At 43.3% G+C, this 25,282-nt stretch overlaps 1 protein-coding gene across 1 annotated transcript; it reads right to left on the reverse strand.

The window, feature by feature from the left end:
- Window positions 1-6,198: 6,198 nt before the first annotated feature.
- irak3 (interleukin-1 receptor-associated kinase 3) lies at window positions 6,199-24,595 on the reverse strand. Its single transcript, XM_063211450.1, has 13 exons — window positions 24,382-24,595; window positions 23,905-24,087; window positions 22,434-22,486; window positions 22,098-22,167; window positions 21,691-21,845; window positions 20,206-20,270; window positions 18,202-18,316; window positions 15,707-15,825; window positions 14,376-14,571; window positions 12,649-12,711; window positions 9,653-9,820; window positions 8,357-9,041; window positions 6,199-7,429 (listed from the first exon to the last, which is right to left on the reverse strand). Exons 1-13 carry the CDS (start codon window positions 24,494-24,496, stop codon window positions 7,314-7,316), a joined length of 2,103 nt encoding a protein of 700 aa, XP_063067520.1. The 5' UTR covers window positions 24,497-24,595; the 3' UTR covers window positions 6,199-7,313.
- Window positions 24,596-25,282: the final 687 nt, after the last annotated feature.

Here is a 25,282-nt window from a genome sequence, read left to right on the forward strand (position 1 = left end):
TGGAACATACTTTCCCCAAGGTCAAAAGTATCCGATTTTACCCAATGAATGGCAAAATGCATTGGATATCTGCTACTTCTGACCTTCAAAAAAGTATGTTCCACTAAAGTGAGGAAGGTAGACTTTTCATATGTGATGTAGGGTGGATTAAGTATCAATAAAAAGTGTGAATCATTACTTTTGCAATTTGTTTGATGTTTTGCCCGTTGTTGCATAATTTATCACATAATTTACGTAGATGTGATCTCATTTGCATATTTAATCATCATATTTCAGACAACTTGCAATACAAAAAAAAAACTTTGTCTTTGCTTGAGTAAAGTACTGTGAAAGTTTCAAATTGCTATCTAATTGTTTAAAATGTTAGCCTATTCGCCCAAGTATCTCCCATATTGTGTCCCTATGGGAAAATAAATGGGAAATCTCCAACTTTGACCTTGAAAAAAAGTATGTTCCACTAAATATAAAGCTGTAGATTTTCAATATGTAATTTAGACATACCTAGGGATTACAACAAACTTGGAATGATTACTATTGCAATTTGTCCCGGGTCAAATGCTAGAGATTGACTGGCCTAAAAGATGAGAGACTGGTCAATGCCTATGTCAGGAAGTGACTTGGTCTTCCCAGATGCCTCAGTAGCATTGGGCTTTATGTCAGAGGGATGCTGGAACTTCCCATCACTAGCCTGGCGGAGGAGTACAAGGCTCAATCTCAATTCACCCCTTGGCCCTACCCCTTACCACTCCCCCTCCTTTTTGCGTGTTCATGTGTAGGGGTAGGGGTATCCGAATAGTCGTTAAGGCAGGGGGGTGCCAAGGTCAGGCTGGAGATGACGCTCCAAGACTCCTGTGACCCACTTGTGTCCCAAGCAGCACCCATCTTGGCCACCGGGAGGAAGTGGACCCCGCTGGCTGCAACAGAGCAGGCAAAGGCCGCACTCAGACACCAGGAGGACATTCTGGGACATGTTCAGGAAGGGAGGAGTGGTCTTGGCCTTGGAACTAGCAGACCAACTTTTAGCAAGGCCAATCCAGCTCAGAAGATCAAGCTGCTGGTTCAAGAGGTACTGCAGGAAGAGGAAGCAGCAAGGCGCACACAAGCCGTGGCACAGGCGAAACAGGGGTCGTGGATGGCATGGGAAGGAGTTGATAAAAGAAAGCTCTCCCGGAAAGACCTATGGAAGATGGAGGCATTCAGGGCAACCTTTACCCTCAGAGCGTATGACATCTTAGCTTCACCTGCAAACCTAAGCCAATGGGACACCTAAGTCATGCCTTCTACTTCCTGGTTCATGGGGCAGGGGGAGTCAAATTTCAAACACCAATTCAAACCTGGGACCTCCACCAATGCACCACAAATCCACCACGACTCGCCTCGTTCACTTCCATTACATTTTTTGCAACTTATTGCCCCATGAACCAGGAAGTAGAGGGCGTGACTTAGGTGCCCCATGGTATGGTGGTGACCCCACATACTCCTTGTGCCCACGCCCAGCAACACTAAGGCACATCTTAGTGGGATGCAAGACCAGCCTTAGCCAAGGGCGCTACACCTGGCGACACAACCAGGTGCTCAGAAGTAGTGCTTGAATGCCAGCGGATGAGTGCAAATGCGCTCCCCACCCCTCCATCCCATCGGCAGCCAGCACTTTTTGTCCGGGAGGGTCAAGCCAGCTTCACCATCACCAGTAGGGCTGAGATTGGGCAGTTGGGCAGAGCACAGGACTGGAAAATGCTGGCAGACTTGGACAAAAAGCTGTGCTTTCCACCAGAAATTGCATCCACCAACCTGCGTCCTGACCTTGTTCTGTGGTCTTCCTCACTCAAGCTGGTGTACATCATTGAACTCATGGTACCCTGGGAAGGTGCCGTAGAGGAAGCCTTTGAGCGGAAGAAGCTGAGATACACTGATCTTGCAGCAGGTGTCCAACAACAAGGATGGAACGTGAAGGTACGCCCAGTGGAAGTAGGCTGCAGGGGATTCATAGCTACCTCAACATCTAGGGTACTCAGGGAGATGGGGGTGCGAGGGAAGGTGTACAGGCAGGCCATCAAGGACCTCGCCAGGGCCGCTGAAAAGGGGACCCAGTGGCTGTGGGCCAGAAGGAAGGACCTGGCCTGGGGCTCCAAGTGAATGATGGTTGATGGGAGTGAATCTGGGACGCTGGGATTCACTGCTGAACCCTCTTGAGGTGTCGTGGGCCCATAAGCGAAACACCCAAGATGGAGGGCGCCCACTTGATAACCCAAGGGATTCCATCACTCACTTGATCGCCACAGTGTCTCGTCGGTGCCTTAGGTATCTATTGGGATAACAACATCTTGTCCTACTCAACAGATCTGGGCTGCGTTTCCCAAAAACTCTTAAGTAGTACTTAAGCCTAAGTAGTACTTAAGTATGAGGGGCCACCTAGGCAATATATCACATCACAAAACTTTTATGCATAGAATAATTTAATAGGCGTACATGCAATATTTTTCCTTGTACGCGCAATTAAAATGCTTGTGATAAGTACATGTGTGAGGTAAAATAGAGTATGTATAAACTTTTTGTTATGATATGAGACCTATTTCTGATGTATTGCCTAGGTGGCCCCTCATACTTAAGTACTACTTAGGCTTAAGTACTACTTAAGAGTTTTTGGGAAACGCAGCCCAGATCATCTGGTTAACCAGTGACTGCTGTGAAAGTGCAGCTGGCAACAAGGGGAAGACCTTGCGACAGCATGGAGAGACAGCTGACAGGAGGGAATAGACCCCACCGGGGCCACCATGGGCTAGCTACCCATGGTGGCGGGACCCAGCACGAGTGGTGTATGGGTCCCACCCAAATTTGGCTACGAAGAGTTCTAAGAGTAAAACACCCCCAGAGCCTGCGAGAGTGGGGGCGGAACATGGCTCACTGACTGACAACCCGGTAACGAACACAGGAACGGAACAGACTACGAGAATCATGATTAGCATACACAAGGCTCTGATAGGTACAGCCTGACGCAAGCTTCAGAACTGCGTATGTGGCTGATACACTGGATTTATTTAATTTCTTCATTCATCTTCAGAACAACAACTTCTCACCAGTTACCGGGTTTGTGGTAACTATTTGAGCTGGCTATTTGTGGTAAGCTACCAATATGTGAATAAAGGTGATGTCATACAGGATCTCATAATGCACAGTTAATTGTGGGATTGCTGCTCTGAAAGGGTTAATTATTACCCCATATTGGATTTGTTTCAATGAGGGCAGTGTTAAGACAGTCCAATGTAAATATTTTTTTTCAGATAATATAAGCAATTTGGTACATTTTGTAACATCATTCACAGTAATATTAGGTGTCTGTTGTTTTTGTCATAATTTGCATTTATAGGACAATAAAGGCTCATTATCTGGAAATGCTCAAGGGATATCACCGGGCACCCTCTGACATCAAGAGATACAAGATACAAGAGATACAAGATATTTTATTGTCATGTGTATATATATGAAACATATATATACAATGAAAAGCTTCCCTGCTCTGGTAGTCCCAAAAAAGGTAAAAAAAAAAAAAGAATGTTAAAAAGGCAAAAAAAAGTAGGAAAAATATATATATTTAAAAAGTTGAAAGCTGCAAAAAAAAAAAAAAAAAAAAAATCTTGAAGACCTACCAACAATCTATAAGATAAAGCAAAAAAATGAACTTTATCAAAAAAATTCTGGGTCCAACCCCATGGCTCCCGGACTATCCAGCCGCCTCACCCGCAAAGCCCTCACAATTGTGAGGGGTGAGAACCACCCAGCACACAACCTGATCCGTCTCCTGCCCTCCGGAAAGAGGTGCCTACGGTCCAGAACCACCCGGCTGGCGAACACCTTCATCCACCAGGCCATCTGAATGCTGAAGTTACTCCCTCCACCCCCTCCCTACACGGTCTGCTCCAGCCACCAGGCAGACAGGAAGCTAAGACACTCTCTCTCTCTCTCTCTCTCTCTCCACTTCCAAGAACTGCTTACACGAGACTTGCACCTCCAACTATGCTGCTAAATGCTAGACCACTGGAAAATGGACCACGTTGGACAGCGTAGTTTGACTTTTGTATTCTACTATTGGACTGTACCTGCACTACCCCACAAGAACACAGACACACACACACAGTACCAGGGACTGCACTACCTGCACTACCTCAATCCTGGAACCTACCACTTGTACTGTTATTATACTGTTACTTTCACTGTTATTATTTATATTATTGTAGTGTCTACTCTACATTCTTTATTTATCTTATCTCTGTTACATGTTGAATGTTAAATGTTAAATGTTCATTTCTACTGTATTTATTATTTATTATTGTCCATTGTTACCAGTCCATCACTGTACCTGTCCTGTCTGCACTTTATGTCAGTCTGAAAAATGTCAGTTTTGTATATGTCTTGTCCTGGCATGGTATAGAGAGAAAACGTAATTTAATTTTTCCTTGTATGTCTTGTGCTTATGATGAAAGTGACAATAAAAGCTGACTTGACTTGACTTGAAAACACAACAAAAAGAAGCTTAATATAATATGGGGGCCTAGAGCCTATCCCAGTGGGGCACTGACTAACACACCTAGGCCGTGGTTGTGAAAGGGGATGCACAGAAAAATAGAATAGAATGGAGGGAATTTACTGGTGTATGGGGGGGGGGGGTGTCTTGCAATATATAAGAGTGATTCTACGCTTCAAGTGCGCTTTTGGCAAACGAAAAATGTCAATTATCAGGGTTTTAAAAAAAAAAATGACCTAGATGTTTCCATAGTGTAGACCAGTGGTTCCCAACCTTTTTCTTAGGGGACCCATGTTTTTACTATTTTAAGCTTTGGTGACCCAACCACGCGAGCGCCCGCACAAGACGGAGTCACAAGATGCCCTCCGTTTCCTGCGATAAATTATTTTAGTTATTTTATTCCTCAATTCGTCTTTGGTCAAATATAGAATAAATGTTTAATGTAGCACTTACAATTTGTTGCGTCTATGCATTTATTAGTTAAATGCTTTGTCTTTTATTCAACATGGGCTATATATATTTAAAACGAAACCCCTTAAAATCAAGAGGGCTCCGCGACCCCCGTTGGATCTTTGGCGACCCATAAGGGGGGTCCCGACCCATAGGTTGGGAATCACTGCTGTAGACTACATTTAAGTTTCCAAACAACCAAATTGCCAAGCTTAATCTTAAATCATTTGTTAAATATGAAAGCGTACATTTGCTTAATTATTTTGTCAACAGTGTTATGGACAAATACTATGTCATTTCAAACATATATATATAAAATAAAAATACTACACAGTTGAAACAACATACGTTTGAAAGTGCTTAAGTCCCTCAACAATAATGTTGTCACTAATCTGTGCAACTGATATAGAAAATGTGATTGTTGAGCTTCATAAGTAGGATTTTATGATTCACATTTTTCATTATAAATCCCTGTAACGTCTGATTTCAATTCAGTCACCCTCCTTACACAAGACTTCCCTCTCCAGAGATAATCCCTAGCATCTCTTCATAGGATTTTTCCAACACATAAGAGATCAATAGCACAAAAGCACTTTCAAAACAGTCAACCGTGTTACTCAATGGTCAACAGTGCAGGGGAACAAGTGTGCACTTTTTTAGGAGAGAAAAACAGACCAGACAAACCCATCTCCCTAGAAGACAAATTATTTTGTTTGTTTGTCTATCAATATGGAGATAAATTGGCAAAAACATACTCCTCAACTGTCATAGCTGATGCGTAACACAATTGACGGTGACACAGCTTGACAATTCAGCCATTTTCAGGGTGTTGTGCTAACTGAAGACCTCAGAACTTCCACCAAAACACCTGAATCAATTCATGTCTTTGTACGCTTTATCTGAAGAGTTCAGATGCAAAACCCCCTAAGTGCCTTTTCAGAAATTAATCTTAATTCGTTTTTATTTAATACAAAGCTATCAAAATTGCATATTTTTACATTTTATTTATGTAACATAACTATTTATATGCATTATCAAGTACATGAATGTAAACCAAACCAACGACCCGGTTCTATAAAAATATAGAAGTGCAGGTCTTCAGAAATTGAGTTAGGGGGTTTTGCATCTGAACTCTTCATCTGTGTTTTTCTACTTTTGATTTCTAATTCAGGTTCTTATGATTATATTGAGAACACAGTTGACAGGCAATTTTCCCACTCTAAAACCATAAAAAATAATGGATTAAATTATGGAACAGGTGAAGTCAAAACTTACCAAACAGTCTTCGCATCACCACTCAAAGAGGTAATGACATTTTATGGCGTTGGTCAGAGGACTTAGGACAAACCCTTACTGATTTATGGCGGGGGTTTCAGTGTGTGACACGGTTGACACAGTTTTCTCAGACGCACACAAAATGGCCAATTTAATGCATAATGGAAAGCACAATAGACTTTTTAACAGTATTGTCATATTGTGATAACTAGCGTGAATTAACATTTGCAATGAAGACTGAATCTGACATTTGGAAAACGTGGACGGCATGAAAATGTACAAAACCAGTGGCTATTAAATATTCATTCCTGCAGAGGAAAATAATGTTATGTTTTCACTTTCTGTATTATATGAAAGATAAATGTCTGCTAATGTCCAAAACATCATTGGATGCAGTTAATAGTTAGTGGAATTGGCAAATAAAGTCCATGGATCTAAAAGCGCACTCGAAACGTAGAATCACTCATAAGTTTGGGAACCCCTGTAGCCAACTGAACCACAATTAGGCCTACATGTTTCACCAGAATATGTGCTGCCAGCAATCTTGTCTGATCTAAGCTACTTTTTCCCACAATTTCATAATGTGAAGTCTTAATCAATACTGTATGTGCTTCAGAGAAAGATGTGCTCCAGACTTTATAGCAGAAGAAATGGCAATAGATATATTTGTTTTATTTCGCCATGTAAATAACAAACAAGCCTATTTAAAAACATTTTTTTTTTACAAAGGAACAGTCCTGCATAATGAAATAACAACTCGTGTAAGGTAGAAAAAAAGAGAAAATGAGCTGCATTCAGAAAAGTAGTACTATAGGCCTAGTAGCCTATTACGTAGTATTTTACACATGATCATATACAGTATATGTAGCCTACAATATGTCAATGTAGTTTACATTTTACATTTGAAATTAAAACACTTGACTGTCAAAAAGGTAGCTTATGAAATTGGTATGCATAACAGCGGCTCCAGCCAATTTAGTTCACGGTGATGAATCTGCTTTGAGCTGACCTGAGGGAGGTCTACCCAGTAGGCCCATGCAGTAATCCACCCTTGGCCCTCTCTTGTCTACGGCGTGATGGACAAAAGCTCGTCTGTGCACATGAGGCCCTGGTTGTACTGTTGGATCTTGTGCCGCAACCGCTGTTTGGCGGAGTTCTCCAGGTAGCTCTCAGATGGACCACCTGAGGTGACAGGAGAGAGAGAAGTTAGAACTACTCAATAGGGAAAACACATTAAGTCTCATGACACACCACATCACAATACTGATGTTTACTGAATGTTAGTCTGCATATTGTTACATTACATTGCATTTAGTCACCACTAAGCTTGTTAATCATTATTACACATGCAAAGTCCGTCTGTAGCCACATTGAGGAATATCAAGTATTGCAATAACTAAGACTCAAGACCTTACTGACTTTCCTTAGGTACTACACAGTAAGGTCTTGAGTCTTATTTGTTACAATATTTGATGTGCTTCAGTATTTCTGTCCATGGCCTATCCATGTGCCTTAATCAAGAAGCCTGACGCTGTCTGTCTGACCGGTCTGACTGCATGTAATGATATGAAAATTACCATTAACAAAGTTTATTTATGTGCGTAGGGTAGGGGACTACAGTTGCCCCATCGTGACTCAAACCCGGGGCTTCTGTGTTCTATGAAACTGTGACCACTGAACCAAAGAGGCTGTTTGGTAGCAGCCAGGGCCCCAGTTTAGTATCACATAAGGCCTGGGTTTGGGTCTCGGCAAGCAACTCTACTCTTTGCAAAAAAACACAATGCAATATTCAGTAATGTAATGTGGTGTCATATGGTGTAAGGCAAAGCAATGGATGGCAGTGGCTTAAACTTAAGCAGCAGGGAGTGGTACTCGCATACGGCTTGCTGATGCAATAATTTCTGAGACATAGAGGAAGGTCTGGTGACCGAAAACGTTTTACACTTATGAGTAGCACATTTATCACTTTCATATACTATGTAAAGCAATACAGAAATGATTGCATCGACTACCGGGTTGCGAGCTCCACTCCTTGCTTCTGTGGATTATTGCTTTGGAACCAACGCGCCAATAAAGACTGGCTGTGTTTTGTCAGTGGCTTAAACCTACCAGATGTGAGATGCGAGGGGAAGGGGGTGTTGTTGAGGGGGCTCAAGGCGTTGTTCCTGCAGTCCTCACACTCCTGAGCGTCCGTGTCGGGCGCACAGCTACACTGTACCGGCCAGCTGCCGTACAGGTCTAGCTCTGCATACGGCTCTGCATCCAGCTCACCCACACTCGCACAGTCCGACTGCAGCGTATGCGCAGACGATGACACGTACGCAGACTGCAGCTGCTGAGAGTCTGACACACACTTGGCGGTGGTGGCATACGTGTCCTTCCGCCCCCCGTTGTGTTGTTGTTGCCATGGCTGATGTTGATGGTGCTGATGCTGATGCGGTTGACGTGGTAATGCCGAAGCAGCGGCATCACGGCCCGCACCGCCGACAAAGATGACTTCCGATTGGCTGCACTCACAAGGGCCTGAATCCGCCGATGCAGACACGGCGACTGATACTACAGCGTTGCTAGGATACCAATGTGCACTCTCCCGCTCCCGTGGTAGCACGCCACATCCCATTGACGTCTCCTCGTCGTCCTCCACAGGTAGGCTGGCGGAGAGGCAGTGGGAGGGTGGGGAGGATGTTGGGGAGCTCTTTTTTGGGGGGGTGCCACCACTGCCATCATCCAGAGTGCGGGGCTGGTCCTCGGGGGGATAGGGGAGGGGCAGAAGTTGGCTCAGGGTCTGGAGAACCTGTGGTGGAATTGGAGGGACGAGAGGACAAGTAAGACCTCATGGATTCTATGATCAGGCATGTATGTTGTTTAATAAGTGTTTTAGCATTTCCATATTGGAATGTGCACACACAGACGCACGCACACACACACACACACACACACACACACACACACACACACACACACACACACACACACACACACACACACACACACACACACACACACACACACACACACACACACACACACACAAGCCTTTCATGTCTTGTAGAAAAACACTAGCTACAAACACAGAATCACAAACATACATACAAACTGTTATCTTTTAACTGTTATTCATCTGCACTTGATACTAGGCCTACCTCCTAGGAAGTTGCTGCAACACGTGCACATGTATATACACACACAGCTCCATCCTGGGCCTCTCTCTCTCTCTCTCTCTCTCTCTCTCTCTCTCTCTCTCTCTGTCTCTCTCTCTCTCTCTCTCTCTCTGTCACACACACACACACACACACACACACACACACACACACACACACACACACACACACACACACACACACACACACACACACACACACACACACACACACACATTCACAACTTTACTATTACTGTATTTACCATCTCCATGGAGGGTCTGTTGCTAGGCTTGCTGGCGCTGCAGTCCATGCCCAGCCTGAGCAGAGAGAGGGCCACCGCATGGGGCCAGGAGCCCGCTCTGGAGTCACTGAGCCTCAGGCACGCATCCACACCACCACCCTCCTCCGCCACATCATCCAGCATGGCCCTCTAGGGCAGACAGGAGATATATATATTTATATATATATATATATATATAGAGAGAGAGAGAGAGAGAGAGAGAGAGAGAGAGAGAGAGAGAGAGAGAGAGAGAGAGAGAGACAGGAGAGAGAGAGAGAGACAGGAGAGAGAGAGAGAGAGTGTGTGTGTGTGTGTGTGTGTGTGTGTGTGTGTGTGTGTGTGTGTGTGTGTGTGTGTGTGTGTGTGTGTGTGTGTGTGTGTGTGTGTGTGTGTGTGTGTGTGTGTACCAAAGCTCTAACCGCCTGACGGGTTTACACTGAAAATCTGAACGTTAAGGAACCGAACCGTGTGAATCATGACAACAACGTCAGCAGGTTAATTCGAGTAACATGTCCGCATGCGATTAAGTACACAACCCGTCATGAATGCGAGTCACTCACAGTTATACTAAGTGCTTTGGTTCCGAACATAGCCAGTGCAGTACATAACCATGACATCAAAAATCTTCCAGCTAGGTCCCCCGAAAAGATAAAGATTGTGTTAGAGATTTGTATTATGAATTTAATTTGTAGAGATTGGGGGTTTTCATAAATTATTCCACATCATTTGGAGTGTTTCTGGATGACAGCCTTTCCACTGATGATGGCACATGTCTATGATACTGGCTAACCCCCCACCATTCTTGACGAATTAATGTTCTTCGGGAAACACTGTCATACATTTTTTTTCTGTACTGTGTTTTGAAAAACATTCTGCATTATCACAAATCTGCATTTCCTTCTATACACTTCTATACATCCTGGAACATATTCGTTTTTCTTCTTCTTCTTTAATTTAATGCCGAATTTCATTGCTTTCCATGGTCAAATACGTACTATGTAAAATAAACTCGTTTCACTTCTGTTCCTCTCGATGCTTCCTTTACTCTGTGTGATGAGGATGCAGTGCACCAACCAAAAGTTCACAGGTGTAAATAAAAACTTTATAGCACAGACAATGCAAACACATGTAAACTGCTTTCTTGTCTCTTACGTGGTCCTCTAATCAGTCCGTAGAATGGCCATTGTTTCTCAGGGAGTCACAACGAAGTTCAGAGATCTTAGCTTAGCTGTCAACCACAAAACAATGACGCAGATAGCCTGATCCTGAATAGTTTGGGGGACTGTGTGCGAGTGTGTGTGTGTGTACGTGTGTGTGCGCGCGCGCATGTGTGTGTGTGTGTGTGTGTGTGTGTGTGTGTGTGTGTGTGTGTGTGTGTGTGTGTGTGTGTGTGTGTGTGTGTGTGTGTGCGCGCGTGTGCGCGCTTGCTTGCGTGTCTTCCTGTTGAGTTTTGAAGAAGTGTGACAAATTTTACTTGTGATGTTTGTCTTGGCATTATCAAAGTGAATGGTTAACCACATAGATGGCTAAGCTTCCTTTATGACAAGGTGTCAAAAATGAAGGTGTGTGTGTGTGTGTGTGTGTGTGTGTGTGTGTGTGTGTGTGTGTGTGTGATCTTGATCACAGTAACACCTATGTGAGGTTGCTCTTTATCGACTACAGCTCTGCCTTCAACACAATTATTCCATCCAAACTAGTGTTAAAGTTGCAATCTCTAAACCTTAATCCTTCACTCTGCAGCTGGATTCTAAACTTTCTCACCGATAGGCCTCAAGCAGTGCGACTGGGCAAGTTCACCTCCTCCACACTCTGCCTCAGCACCGGCGCGCCCCAGGGATGTGTGCTCAGCCCCCTACTCTATTCCCTTTTCACACATGACTGCAGAGCCATTCACAATTCCAATACCATCATTAAGTTTGCTGATGACACTACGGTAATTGGCTGCATCACAAATGGAGATGAGTCAGCCTACAGGGCTGAGGTGGCGGCATTGTCAACCTGGTGTGTGGATAACAATCTACTCCTGAATGTCAGCAAAACAAAGGAGTTGATCGTGGATTTCCGGAGGGCACAACACCAGCCACACCAGCCAATTTACATCGCTGATACTGCAGTGGAGAGGGTTAAGAGCTATAAATTCCTAGGAGTCAACATCAAGGAGGATCTCAGCTGGTCTCATCACATCAACTGCATCACTAAGACGGCTAGACAGCGACTGTTTTTTCTGAGACGGCTGCACAGATATGGAATGGAGAGTAGGATACTGGCCAACTTCTATCGCTGTACAATAGAAAGCATACTAACTGGTAATTTCACAGCCTGGTATGATAACACCACTGCCCAAGACAGGAGAGACCTCCAGCGAGTCATCAAATCTGCGCAACGGACAATCAAAGCAGATCTACCCAACATCCAGGATCTCTACAATCAGCGGTGTCTGAGGAGGGCCAAACGAATTATAGCTGATCCGCACCACCCCAGCTACACACACTTCACCCTTCTACCATCTGCCCGGAGATACAGGTGCTTACGTGCTCACACCAGCCGACTCAGGGACAGCTTCTTCCCTCAGTGTATCAGACTGTTGAATTCCAAAACACAGACATAGGAAGGAACTCGTCACATCTCCCCTTTCTCCAACCTGCCAATTTTTTATTTATTTTTTTGCAGCTTTCAACTTTTTAAATATATATTTTTTTCCTACTTTTTTTTTTTTTTTTTGCCTTTTTAATTCTTTTTTTTTTTTTTGTTTACCTTTTTTGGGACTACCAGAGCAGGGAAGCTTTTCATTGTATATATATGTTTCATATATATACACATGACAATAAAATATCTTGTATCTTGTGTGTGTGTGTGTGTGTGTGTGTGTGTGTGTGTGTGTGTGTGTGTGTGTGTGTGTGTGTGTGTGTGTGTGTGTGTGTGTGTGTGTGTGTGTGTGTGTGTGTGTGTGTGTGTGTGTGTGTGTGTGTGTCACTCACCAGTGGTGTGTGTGTTGTCTTGTCTGGCTTGACAGGCTCGCCTGTGACTGTTTCCAGTACCACCTACAGTACAGGGCAATCACACACACACACACACACACACACACACACACACACACACACACACACACACACCAAGTTTGTCATAAAGGAAACCTAGTCAGCTGGGTGGTTAACCCCTCGGTTGCACAATTTCAATGCATTTTAACAACCCACAGGGAAAATATCAGGCGCACATACGCGCACACACAAACACACAAACACACACACACACACACACACACACACACACACACACACACACACACACACACACACACACACACACACACACACACACACACACACACACACACAAACACACACACACACACACACACACACACACACACACACACACACACACACACACACACACACAATCGCAGGTTCAGATCAATCGTCAATCGCAGGTTCAGATCATAAAAACCCTGCCACAAATGTGATCCATCCAACTCTGAATCAGCTGATCCTAATGATTACTCAAGACAAGTAGACTAGTCACTCAGTGAAGTCACCTGTGTTGGAAGGAAAACTGTGGCAGGGTTTTTACTTTCTGGACCTGGAATCGACAACTCAGCACATATGCACATGCACATCATGTACATCAACACTGTCATAAAGGAAGCATAGCTCACTATGTGGTTAACCCTTCTGTTCAAGTGCACAATTTGAATTAACCCATTAAGACACGCCGCTATAAATTTGCTGTTACCAGAATGGCAATGACCAAGTCATGGTGCATTACTAACGGCCCTGTGTTATGTCATAGTGATGTAGTACTATGGAAGTTAACTTATCAATGACTATTACAGAGTGCCATAAGAGGTGCGGCGTAAGAGGTAGGGGCTACGCAACAAGCCACAAGAGGCCGTGGATGTGTGTTCAATTCAACTCCCATTAGGCCACCCGTTATAAATCCAACACGAACCCACGGACTCAAGTGGCTTATCGTGTATCTAGAACTGTTGAAATGAATTGGTGATAAAATTTCTTGAAAGTGCTGTAATAACAAATTAATTTGCCTCGTGTGGTTCAGTTGAGCAAGTGGTTGGTTAATGCAGCAACAAGACTGGCCAGTGGCCAGTGTGTGGATTCATCGTACTGCCAGACACAAGTATGCTACAAAAACTCAGCAAGGCAGAACAGAAACGTCTTTGCAATCACACTGACACCCCAACCAGAGATAGTACAAAGATGTGCTCTTCCTGTATTCTCCCTACCCAAACCTAACCCACCAGATTCTCGCAACAAAGTTAGATGCAAGATCAAGATCAAGTTTTAGACAGCTGACATTGCTCTTGGACAACTGCTAGAGTTATATTTTTTCATAAAGCACATAATTCTATAAGTGTTCATGCACAGTTTTGATGCGCTCCAGCAGAATCTACAATGTACTTTAAATAGCCAGGAAACAAATAGAGAGAAACCATTAAATGAGAAAGTGTGTCCAAACTTTTGGCCTATACTGTATCTTCTGATCCCCGTCATTATACAGCTGGGTTACATAGCTGTTTTAGGAACTAAATGTGGTGTGAAATATCGGTATTTTGTGCTTGTTGCGAAAAAATATATTAAAATATTAGAAATAATGTGTTATGTCATAGTGATGTATTACTATGGAAGTTATAAGCTATATAAGCTCAGTGTCACAGAGCGTGTCAAAGTAAAAGTCACCAATGGCTCACCATCCCAAAGCTGTATATGTCCACCTTGACGGAGAGCTTGCCCCCCCTATTGTACTCCACTGGCAGGTAGCAGTTGCCATGGTTACTGGTCCTCATGGTGATGGTGCAGCTCTGGTTCCCAGAATGCGGTCTGAGGCGCGCCATTCCAAAATCACTTAGTTTGGGCTGGAGACGATTGTCCAGTAGAATATTGGCACTGCATACATAGGTACGGATACACACAACACATGTGCGCGCACACACACACACACACACACACACACACACACACACACACACACACACACACACACACACACACACACACACACACACACACACACACACACACACACACACACACACACACACACACGGTTTGAGATAATCCGTGTCTTGAAGAAAAACACCGGCTACAAACACAGAATCATAAACATACATACAAATATAGCATATATCATAACATTTATCTAAAACGGTTATCCTTCAACTGTTATTCACCTGCACTTGATACTAGGCCTACTTCCTCTGAGGCGACCCTAATGGTTGGGGAATGAAGCACAACATGTCTACAAGTGAGAAGTGAAACTCACTCACACCCACCATCTGAGCACTCAACCCCAACTCTTTGAACATGACCTAAATAAACAAGCGTCTGGAACGTAATCTTAAATAGTGGCATTCCATGTGCGTCTTTTATGCAGAGCCTCTATTAGCTTGTTTTTACCAAAATCATAATGACCAAGTCTTCATCTGTTACTTAAAGTGGTTGTCGATAGGTTTTTTTTTCTGTTGTCATAGGTGAAGTCCTGATTCTGGGATTTTGGAAGTTGTGAATTATCAGAGCACCTTAAGTTCAAAAAAGCTAAATGTATAGTCACCAAATGCAAGGAATTCCTATTTTAAGCCGAAAAATAAGACCAGTATTCAACTTCCTGTCCCTCCCCAAACTTCCTCCACGCTGCCGGTGAAGTCAAGACTTAATTTCAATGGTGAGAATCATGGTGTTGACTAATATAGCAACTGTTGCTATGGGAGGCAGTGGTAAGCTAAAAGGTAAATTGATTAACCTACCCAGGGAACACTGACATTTTTGTTGCAAGTTGCAAGATAGCGGGGAGGGGTGGAAAGGCTTGACAAAGGGAAGCTTGCAGTTTGTTTGAATAGATACAACCGACACGATTGGCTGTGGGCTGCTACATACAGTATGCCAAATTATACATTCGTAACACCCAATAAACAGCCATTGGCGATCGTAAACCACACCTTTCTAATGCGAAATGGCAAAGGTAGCCTCCAGCCTCATGAGTGAGGGAGTCTGATGTTAACCAGGCAAAGAAGCATTAGAGTACCTGCTGATGTTGGCACAGATAACTGCGCATGGCTGCGTACTGTGCAGGTGGTGGATGGCCTTGGCCGTGCCCTTGATGACCTCCAGACGCTCCTGCCACAACAACACCTTTCCAGAATCCTGTGGTGAAGGTTGTGCCAATGTTAATAATAACAATGACAAAAAAGACACTCTAGCTTATTGACTTAATAAAAAGGTTACATGTAGGGTTCTAAATTAACACCAGGTTACCGGCCAGTTATTAGAGCCCTGGTTACATGTAATTGCATCATGTCCCAAATAAACACACTTCTGGATCATGATGTCCTTAGACTTGACACCGAAACGCATTTGTTTGGGACATGGTGCGATAAACATTTAAAACTGTAACCGAAAAATTGCAGACAGAGGTAAAAGTGGAAGAGACGAAAAAACTGAACCTAAAAGGAGAAGTGACAAAGTTTGAATGGGAGCCAACAGATCAAATCCGAAGAGAAAAAAAACACATACACACACACATACACACACACACACACACACACACACACGGGCCTGATATCCCAGGATTTATGTGATTTCATTCACCATTACATCATAGCACTTGTAAAAGTGAAGCATGTGTTGAAATGCCACTACTGATTGTGTCATGGGTGAAATCCCAGAGTTTCACACCAGCTGTAGGGCTCTACTTGTGGGGGTGACTCAGAGCCCAGTGCTAGGTTTTAACATGACAGAGGTGATAGCAATGTCCAATGCAATAAAGTGGGATCAATGGAGTATTCCAAGAACCTGGCTCAGTCGTAGTCCAGCTCATGTTAACCTTGAGGTAGTGGTAAATCATCTAATAGAAGAGCCTGGAGTGGATTTTTGTTTTTTTGTTTTTTTGTTTTTTTTTAGCTAAATGGCATCTGTGGGCTATGTTTTGGCAGGCTTACCACTTCCTGTAGGTTAACTCAGCCAGATTTATCAATAAACCATGTTCTTGGAATACTACCCAAGTCTCTTACATTTTCCCCACTAAACCCCATTCCTTTCAGTCTTCTAACTTTACGTCATTTTGAACTGTCACATCCTTATCAATCGTCTCTGGTGGTAGCATGAGTGAGGATTTTGAAAACACAGGTGAGAATCCAAGTCACTGCACATCATCTCATGACACTTTCAGCCCCCAGCACAGTGGTTTTGTGAGTGAAAAGGTGCTTTTTATAACGCACCAAAGGGTTTTATAAAAGGGCCAATGACGTTTGGCTCAGGTGTCAGCTGGTGTAACCACAGTTAATGCCCATAAACACATTAGTAATTGTTAATGGGGCGTTGAGAAGGACACAGTTGAGAGGGGGTGGTGCTTCGTTGTCATTGGGGGTATTAGTCCATTTAATTTGTTTAATAGTAGGGGGCGTTGGCAGGCTTGTGATGAGGTCAGGGGGGCATTGGGAGGCTTAGGATGAGGTCCAGGGGGCGTTTGTTCAAAAAAGGTTGAGGACTGTTCTAGGCTGTATTTATTTGCAAAAACAAAGATTAGGAAAACTAACCAGCAGCTCAACACGTAGATTTATCATTTTCTAGATTGTATTTATTTGTTCCCGGAGTACTCTCTAAGTGTTGAATTAACTTTTGCTGTGACAGTGATGTAATGGGGCACCAGTGGAATATGGAGTTAACGGATTCTAATGTGGTCATGATGATTCATAGATGTCGGTTGCAATACCGGACCACTTCCCTCCCACATGACAACCCACATGACCTCATCTCACCTCACCCCAGAGCCCTGTTTGTACGTAGGACTCACACATGACTCAAACAGACATGTCTGTACACAGGAGTCAGTCACTACACCTGACTGATACAACGCACGACAACGCAACCTAAAACAACGTAACAAGTAACAACGTAACAACGTAACGTAACATTCTACTAAAAAAGCACTCAGAGAGTACAGACGTCAGGGCTATGGCCCTATATTTTAAATATCCTCCGACAACATGGTTCCTCAAGATCATCCCTCAAAATCTAACCAAGTGCTCCTTGGTATTGTCTTCTCAATCTTTTCTCTAAAATCCCAATGAAATCCATTTACAATATACATAAGATCAATACTGTCTATACAGACCATGGTTGTTAACCTACCTGTATGGCCTGGGGGCCATTAATGGCCCATGAGGCTGTTTTATCGAGCCCCGATACAATTCTAATATTATGCAGTTTATTTCAGGGGATCTAGAGAAGGTGGGGTCAGTTGTAAAGGTGGCCGCCTTCAATAAAGGCCTAAAATGCAGGGGGAAATCCTGGTTTGTGTTCATTGTACGGCGGTGGACTTTATAGAATTTGAAGTGGACTTTCGAATGAAAAAGCTTCCTCCATCCTCACCCCTGATACAGGCAGACAGACAGACAGACAGACAGACAGACAGACAGACAGACAGACAGACAGACAGACAGACAGACAGACAGACAGACAAAACCAAAAACAAACGCTCCTTGGCAGGGGAACTAATAATAATGTAACACATGACTGTACCTGAGTGTGTAGCCTGCTGTGGAGGGAGCCGTTGGGGAGGTAAGGGTAAACCAGGAAGTAACGATCGCCATCAGAGAAGCAGCCATACAGCTCCAGGATGTTGGGGTGCTGGTAGCTAACCAAGAGCAGACAGAATTTAAGGCCTCTGCACACTGGTTCTGACAGCAGTGCGGAGCAATGTTGGTTCTGATAATTTCAGCATTCTCCCCACACACTTTATGCATCACACAAGCATAGCAGCAGGTGGATTCAACAATTTATTCGAATGAGTTGATCTGACAAAAAAAGAGCTTGATCATAATCAACTGCTGATGTATGTGGACATTAGAGCCAGAATGAGGTGTTGTATTTAAAACAATGAAATCAAATGTTAGCAGAGCAATGCCCTGCACTTTGTCGGAGCCGATGTGCGGTGGCCTTAAGTCTTTATTTCTAGAATCAGAATTTAGGATACAGTTTTGGAATCAGGTTATGATTCAGTGATAAATTAGCAGGTTAGGAAACTAGACTTTAGGGCCGAATGACAGAACCATAGCTTAGGGTCTAGTGATTAAAATATTGAAGTGATTTGAAACAAAAAAGGGAAATAGTGATAGAATCACATGTTTAGTAACCAATGATTTCTGTCAATGCAGTTGCAAACACTGCGTATGCAAATCTAGACAGATGTTTGGTGTTGCTGTGGTTTCTACAGACTGCATGTTCCACATGTAGGTCCTGTGATCTACCCACAAGAGAGCACAGCAAAATTCCAAGCAAGTCTGTTGCAACTTCAATGATGTATCTGTGCAGTGCTTGATCCTGTTCTAAAGAACTAGTCCACCAAACGAGTTTGATTTTCTTAGAACTGTGAGCAACCTTTCAGTAACATCCCTTATGAATAGGGCCGGATTAACGCACAGGCTAGATATGGCTGAAGCCTAGTGGCATCCGCCTGGCAGGGGCGGCAGGGGGGTGGGGATGGATCTGATTGCCCAAAAGTGAAAAAGTATAGAATTGTGACAAGATGCAATATTGAAAAACATATCTGCTGTGTTCAGCACAGTTGGTAGACATGTTATCCTGAACTCCTAGCTCATAATTATGACACTGTCTATGTAAATCTGTTGCGAAATTTGCCTTCTATGGGGGGCCCACAGCAGCCTGTAGCATAGGGGACCCAGGCCATCCTAATTCGGCCCTGCTTATGAACTCATTATTCACTGGAGGTTATAAACACATTCATAAATGGTTATTGTCTTTACATGTGCCATGGAAAATGTTGACTCTCGCACTCATGGGAAACTTGTACAATCAAATATGCACCCACCCACTTGTGGTAATAGCTACTGTACTTACAGTAAGACAAGTTCATATTTGCCATATCAGCCCACATGGCATAGCAACCCAAAGACGGCTATACAACAGAGCAACAAATTATTGATATACTGTACAGTGTGTGATATGATTCCTACCACATCAGGACTTTGCCCAGGCCTAAAATATTGACTGTGACATACAGTATTGTAACGGCTGTCCCAAGTAGCCACATTAGACTGGGAGAGTGGAGTTAAAGCTTTAGGGAACTGTGGTTTACCACTTGGTTCACAGGCAAATCAGTACATCACTTCCGTCCCACTCTCACTGGAAATTTCCACTTCCCAGTGCTCAATGCAACTGAACTACATTTCCCCAATTGTTCCCCATAGTTTGCAGTAGATCAAAATTAAACATCAGTGAGATTGACAGTAATAGGCAGTAATAACCTTAATCAAGTAAAATGTCTGTTCTAGACAGTGCCAGTAGCTGACATTACACAATTTAGAAAAACGAACCAAGTACATTCTTGTATTGATGTAACTTCACAATGTTGTACATATTGCACATTCATCAAGAAATATTCAAACTAACAAACATCCATGCAGTACTTTGCCATGCCTTATGTTTTTCAGCAGCATGCTTACAGTGACATAGGGGATATGATGTCACGAGAGGAAACTATGTCATAAAAGGTAATAAACTCACAGGTGAAGAACCTCCATCTCTGTGCGAAACTTCTCCCAAAGGCTCTTCCACGAACCGTTCTGCACCTGTGCACCGTCAGGATAAAGCACCAATAAAACTATTGCAAATTATTACAATACATTTTTTGCATTGCTTTATTATTGCATGTGTTTCACAACAACCAGACGCTGTATAAAAGGTGTACAGTAGTAGTAGGGGCTGGTTTATCATGGGGTGGCCCAGGAAAGAGAGAGCCCAGAATTGGGTTCTCATTACATTGTGTGTATTGAGTGGGGTGCCCTTTCAAATTACTTTGTCATGGGGCCAGCCGAAGCTGTCAGCTGCCATGCACACTGCAGTATGCAGCCTTTTGGTGCAGATGGAACACAATTAACTACTACATCATAACAACATTGCTATACGCTTATTACGTCTTAAGTAACAGTCTTACGTCTTAAGTTAGGACTTGTCTATGACGATGTTGGTAACAGCAAGCTAAGCCTCTGCATGAAAGGGCTTAATAAGGAGGGGCAGTTACTTTAGTGTTCTATGAATAACCGTGACTAAAGAAAGGGCCAAAAGGGTATAGTGTGGTTTTGGTCAGATCTCTTTATGATTTGGGTATAGGGGCAGTCCCCGTTGAGCCTATGTCTTTGGTTAGATTCCACAAACTGATTACAGTCAAATGGGTAACCGCTGCAGGTCAGTGAGATAGCTGTCTTACACCTACTTAAGTAAGTTGGCTGTCTATGGAAATGCCTCTAGCATATACACCTAATGACCGCGCTACAATCTATCAAACCACTTCCTGAGCTCATTCCAAGCACATAAATGTGAAAAATTCAGTCAATATGAATATAAGAAATTGGTCATTAATAATGTTGATAATGAACACCTCATACAAATATATCTGGATCTGGAAGTTCAAACCTCCATATTCATCCGCCACCTTATGGTTCCAAATTTCAAAACAGCTACACAGCAAAAGACAGTGTTAATGCAACACTAAGAGAGATGAGAGTTAATTCGGACATTAGACATGCCATATGGTGATGAGTGAATGCAGGTTCATATAATTGATTTGCATATTGTATGCCTTATTTCCTCTTTGCTGAAATTCTAATTCTGTACCATGGGCCTAGCCTAGCGAGCCAGACCCGTACAGCAAAAAGCTCATTCAATTTGCGGTCGCTAGGGGCGTCTAGATTTCTAGGCTACCATGGGCCCCTAATAAGCTTACACTTAGCTTCACTTGGAGACTCCTTTCTCCATGTTGTTAAACTTTGCATGTGAATGATAGATAAATTATGGTATGAAGAAATAAATAAATCAATTCATTCATTCATTCATTCATTCATTCATTCATTCATTCATTCATTCATTCATTCATGTATGTTACATAAACTCTCTAAGTCTTGAATTAACTGCATTTTTGTACTATTGTATAGTGGCATTGGAGGAGGAAAATGTAACGCACTTGGCATTTACAGTATATTTCAGCAGTACCTGTTTGAAGACTTTCACTGCAAACGCCTGACTGCCTTTCATCCCTCTGTAGACATCTGAGAAGTGGCCGCCACCGATTTTGTTTTCCTCATGGAAATTCCCCGTTCCCTCAACAACATCTGGGAAGGTGACCTTGAGCCTAGCTTCATTATTTCCTGCAGCAAAGAGAAACAAAACTCATTTTCCCAGAAACCCTCACAAACAAAGCAATAAGGAAATGAGCCACAGGACGTGACTGGTGATCTCTGCAATGTAGTATTTTGCAAGTGTCAGACTCATGGTTTTGTTTCCAGAGAATAGCTTGGTCAAGACTTGCGAGTGTGCGAGTGTGCGAGCATGCATGCGTGCGTGCACACTTCCATACAGTGCATGCATTATTTCACCACATGCACATTGTTGGTCCATACCTTCTGTTACAGTTGAACTTGAATCACAGGACAGACGTTCACTGCAACACTCAGGCTTCACTGGTTCTGCCTAAAAGCAACACATTGTTAAAGTTTATTAAAAACAGAAAGCATATATAAGCACATTTAACTGCATAATCATTTACTGTCACTGTGACTATGACGGCATCCAAATATATCAGTTACGCGCAGCACGTCATCTACAGGTTTGGGGTGTGTGTCTGTGTCTGTGTCTGTGTCTGTGTCTGTGTCTGTGTCTGTGTCTGTGTCTGTGTGTGTGCGTGTGCGTGTGCATGTTTACTATGTTCACAGATCTATATCAGAATGATTGATTACCTTTTGGGTGTGAGGGGGAGGTGGAGGTGGCATTGGAAGACTCTGGGGAACCCCTAAACACAGAGTACAGTACAGAGTGTTAATGATGACATCCATTCCACTGTCTCTTTTGCTCAGCAACCGGGCCCCGGCCTGAGTGCCCAAGAGTCAGGTACCTGGGATGTACGCCTCTGTCCTTCACACACAGGGACTGATTATGACTTCATGGGCCCCTGGACTTTAGGCCAGATGTTATATAGACCCTATATTGCTGGGGATACAACTGTTTTTCCCCCAAGAAATGTTGTAACTATCATTGTTAATCCAGTGATCCATGTAATCAGTAATCCATGAAAGTAATCCATGAAATGTTGACAATATGCACAGGTCCTGCCACATACGCTCTACACATCTGTTACAACCTAACTCACTGCCCCAGCTGATCAACTAGAGTACTTGGTGAAACTGTGCGTGTTAGGAGTACATGCATGAGTAATGCATAGCAGGACTTTTACTTTCACATTCTAGTGTCTGGTGTTGATTTACAGTAAATGCAGAGATTGAATTTCTTTGTTTTCACTGCTGTGAATGATGTGCTGTAAGCTACCAGGTGACCAAAAGGACTAGCTTTCACTTTCATCAACAATGTCCTAAATGTCACAAGCCTTTTACTGTAAAGGGACACTGTGTGAGATTTTTAGTTGTTCATTTCCAGAATTCATGCTACCCATTCACTAATGTTACCTTTTTCCTGAATATTTACCACCACCATCAAATTTTAAGTATTCATTATGACTGGACAAATTGCACTTTTCATACATGAGAAGGGGGATCTTCTCCATGGTCTGCCATTTTGAATTTCCAAAAATAGCCATTTTTAGCTGCAAAAATTACTGTACATGGATTTTACTCGAAAATATTTGTTTATTGCTAAGTAAACTTTCATGTAAAGATACAATTTGGCAATAGGCATCCCAGTTTCAATCAGCAGCATAGTTGCAATACCTTTTTTGACAATTTCCTGCACAGTGTCCCTTTAACAACAAATCTGCAGTGCAAACATCACAGAGAGTTAAGCCATGGGTGTATTTGTTGACACAAAAAGAGGAAGTGAAGTTCGAATAGGAAGGAGGTTTCAGGGTCTTGAAGCCACAGCTGACACTAAGGGGAAGAGTCCACAAAATGACTGAACATTGACATCACGTAGAGTAGGCCTACAACTAACTCCAAATATCACCACACTGCTCTGTATAATGTAGCCTAAAGCAACTTAAATGGTTGTCACAGTTCTACATTACTTTTGTTTACTACATTACTATTGTTTCGACCCCCATAGGCCTATGACTGTGTTAACCTACAGGCCTAGTATGCCTCCATCATAAAGCAGACACCTGGTGAAGTGAAAATCATTGTGTGTATTGACTAGTCTATTTTGGACCCAAAACATCTGTTTCTGATGCTTGCTGGCGATGCAAACAAAACGTAAGTCTACCTGGGGACTGAAAGAGGCTCAGCGCTCTTTGGTGTCCCATATCCTCCAACACCCGGAGGAGGTCGCCGACTGTCTTGTTCTGCTGAGCCCATGACCAAAGCAGTTCCTGGGTCGGACTTTTCCCCGCTGCCTCCCTCGTCTCCATGAGTCGCACATCAACCCAACTGGGCGAGATTCTTGCGGCTGACATCAGCAAAAGATGTTTGGAAGAAATGGGTTTCAAGAGAGCAAAGTAAAATACAAAAAGTAGTCATCGCAGTCTTCTATGCTGGCTTTATGGGCGCGCACAAATCGTGTATAATGCAATCACGAAGCATCACACCAAAGTTTAAGTCACACCATGACTGCCGACAGGATATTTCTCTGAGTCTGTGGCATTGCACAATCACATTTAAAAAACATTTATTTTCCGTTCCCTAATGACACTGTAGCCTATCACAAAACCATCATCTGTCAAAACGACTGCCAGCTACTTACCCAAACCTTTCCACCCGAGTGTGCCAACTCCGCTGTCTATAATCTTACCAAGCGTCTGAACGTGAGACACTGGGATATCGATTAAAAGCATTGAATGGTCCACTTGTCCTGCCATCCTGGAGTGACTATTCAGTACGAATAAAGACTCCGAATACCTCCTCTCTGGTTATGTGTCGCTCCTCTGCTCGTGGGTCGCTGCTGGTGCGTTCTTCGGAAATACCCCAACTCCGCCCACTTCCCAAAGTTCAATGACGTCCAAGTTCACTCGTGTGTGTGTGCAGGGGCGTAGCACCAAATTTGGGGCCCTAGGAACAACCTCTTCCATGGGCCCCCCTACACACACCCCAACCTAAACAATCCTCCATCAACCCCCCCCCCCCGTGCGCGCGCCTACCTCCTGATATTGTCATCCTTCTTGCCTTCCTCAGAATACCCCTCTATGCTTTCCTCTCCTTCACTTGAATCGTTCTCATCTTCAATCATATGACATAATAGACATACTAAAAATATAAAATGTCTTAATCTTTCACATTACCAGTTATGAAAAGTAGGCTATCATATTCATAGGGATGACATTTAATCACTTCGGGGGAGGAGAGAGACTGACAAATCTCTTTTCACAATGCTTCCAGCCTACTGTTTCGTGCACTATGGACACACGAGACATTGATATGTTGAACTGTACTTTCTTCAATGTGCATCGCTGAACAGAAACACAGGCGCTCGCGCGCACATTCGTTCACTCGCACTGCCCCGCACGCACGTCACGTTTGCCCGTATCAGTGTTTGGGAGAGCAAGGAAAAGAGAATCAGCTGTGCCGGTAGAAGCTGACTTCGAAATGTCGCTTAAAACCTGCGGTAAAGCAGAGTAGCCTAAATAGAACAAAAGTATCGCTGTTTG

The sequence above is a fragment of the Engraulis encrasicolus genome, chromosome 12 (genome assembly GCF_034702125.1).
Source record: "Engraulis encrasicolus isolate BLACKSEA-1 chromosome 12, IST_EnEncr_1.0, whole genome shotgun sequence".
Classification (NCBI taxonomy): Eukaryota; Metazoa; Chordata; class Actinopteri; order Clupeiformes; family Engraulidae; genus Engraulis; species Engraulis encrasicolus.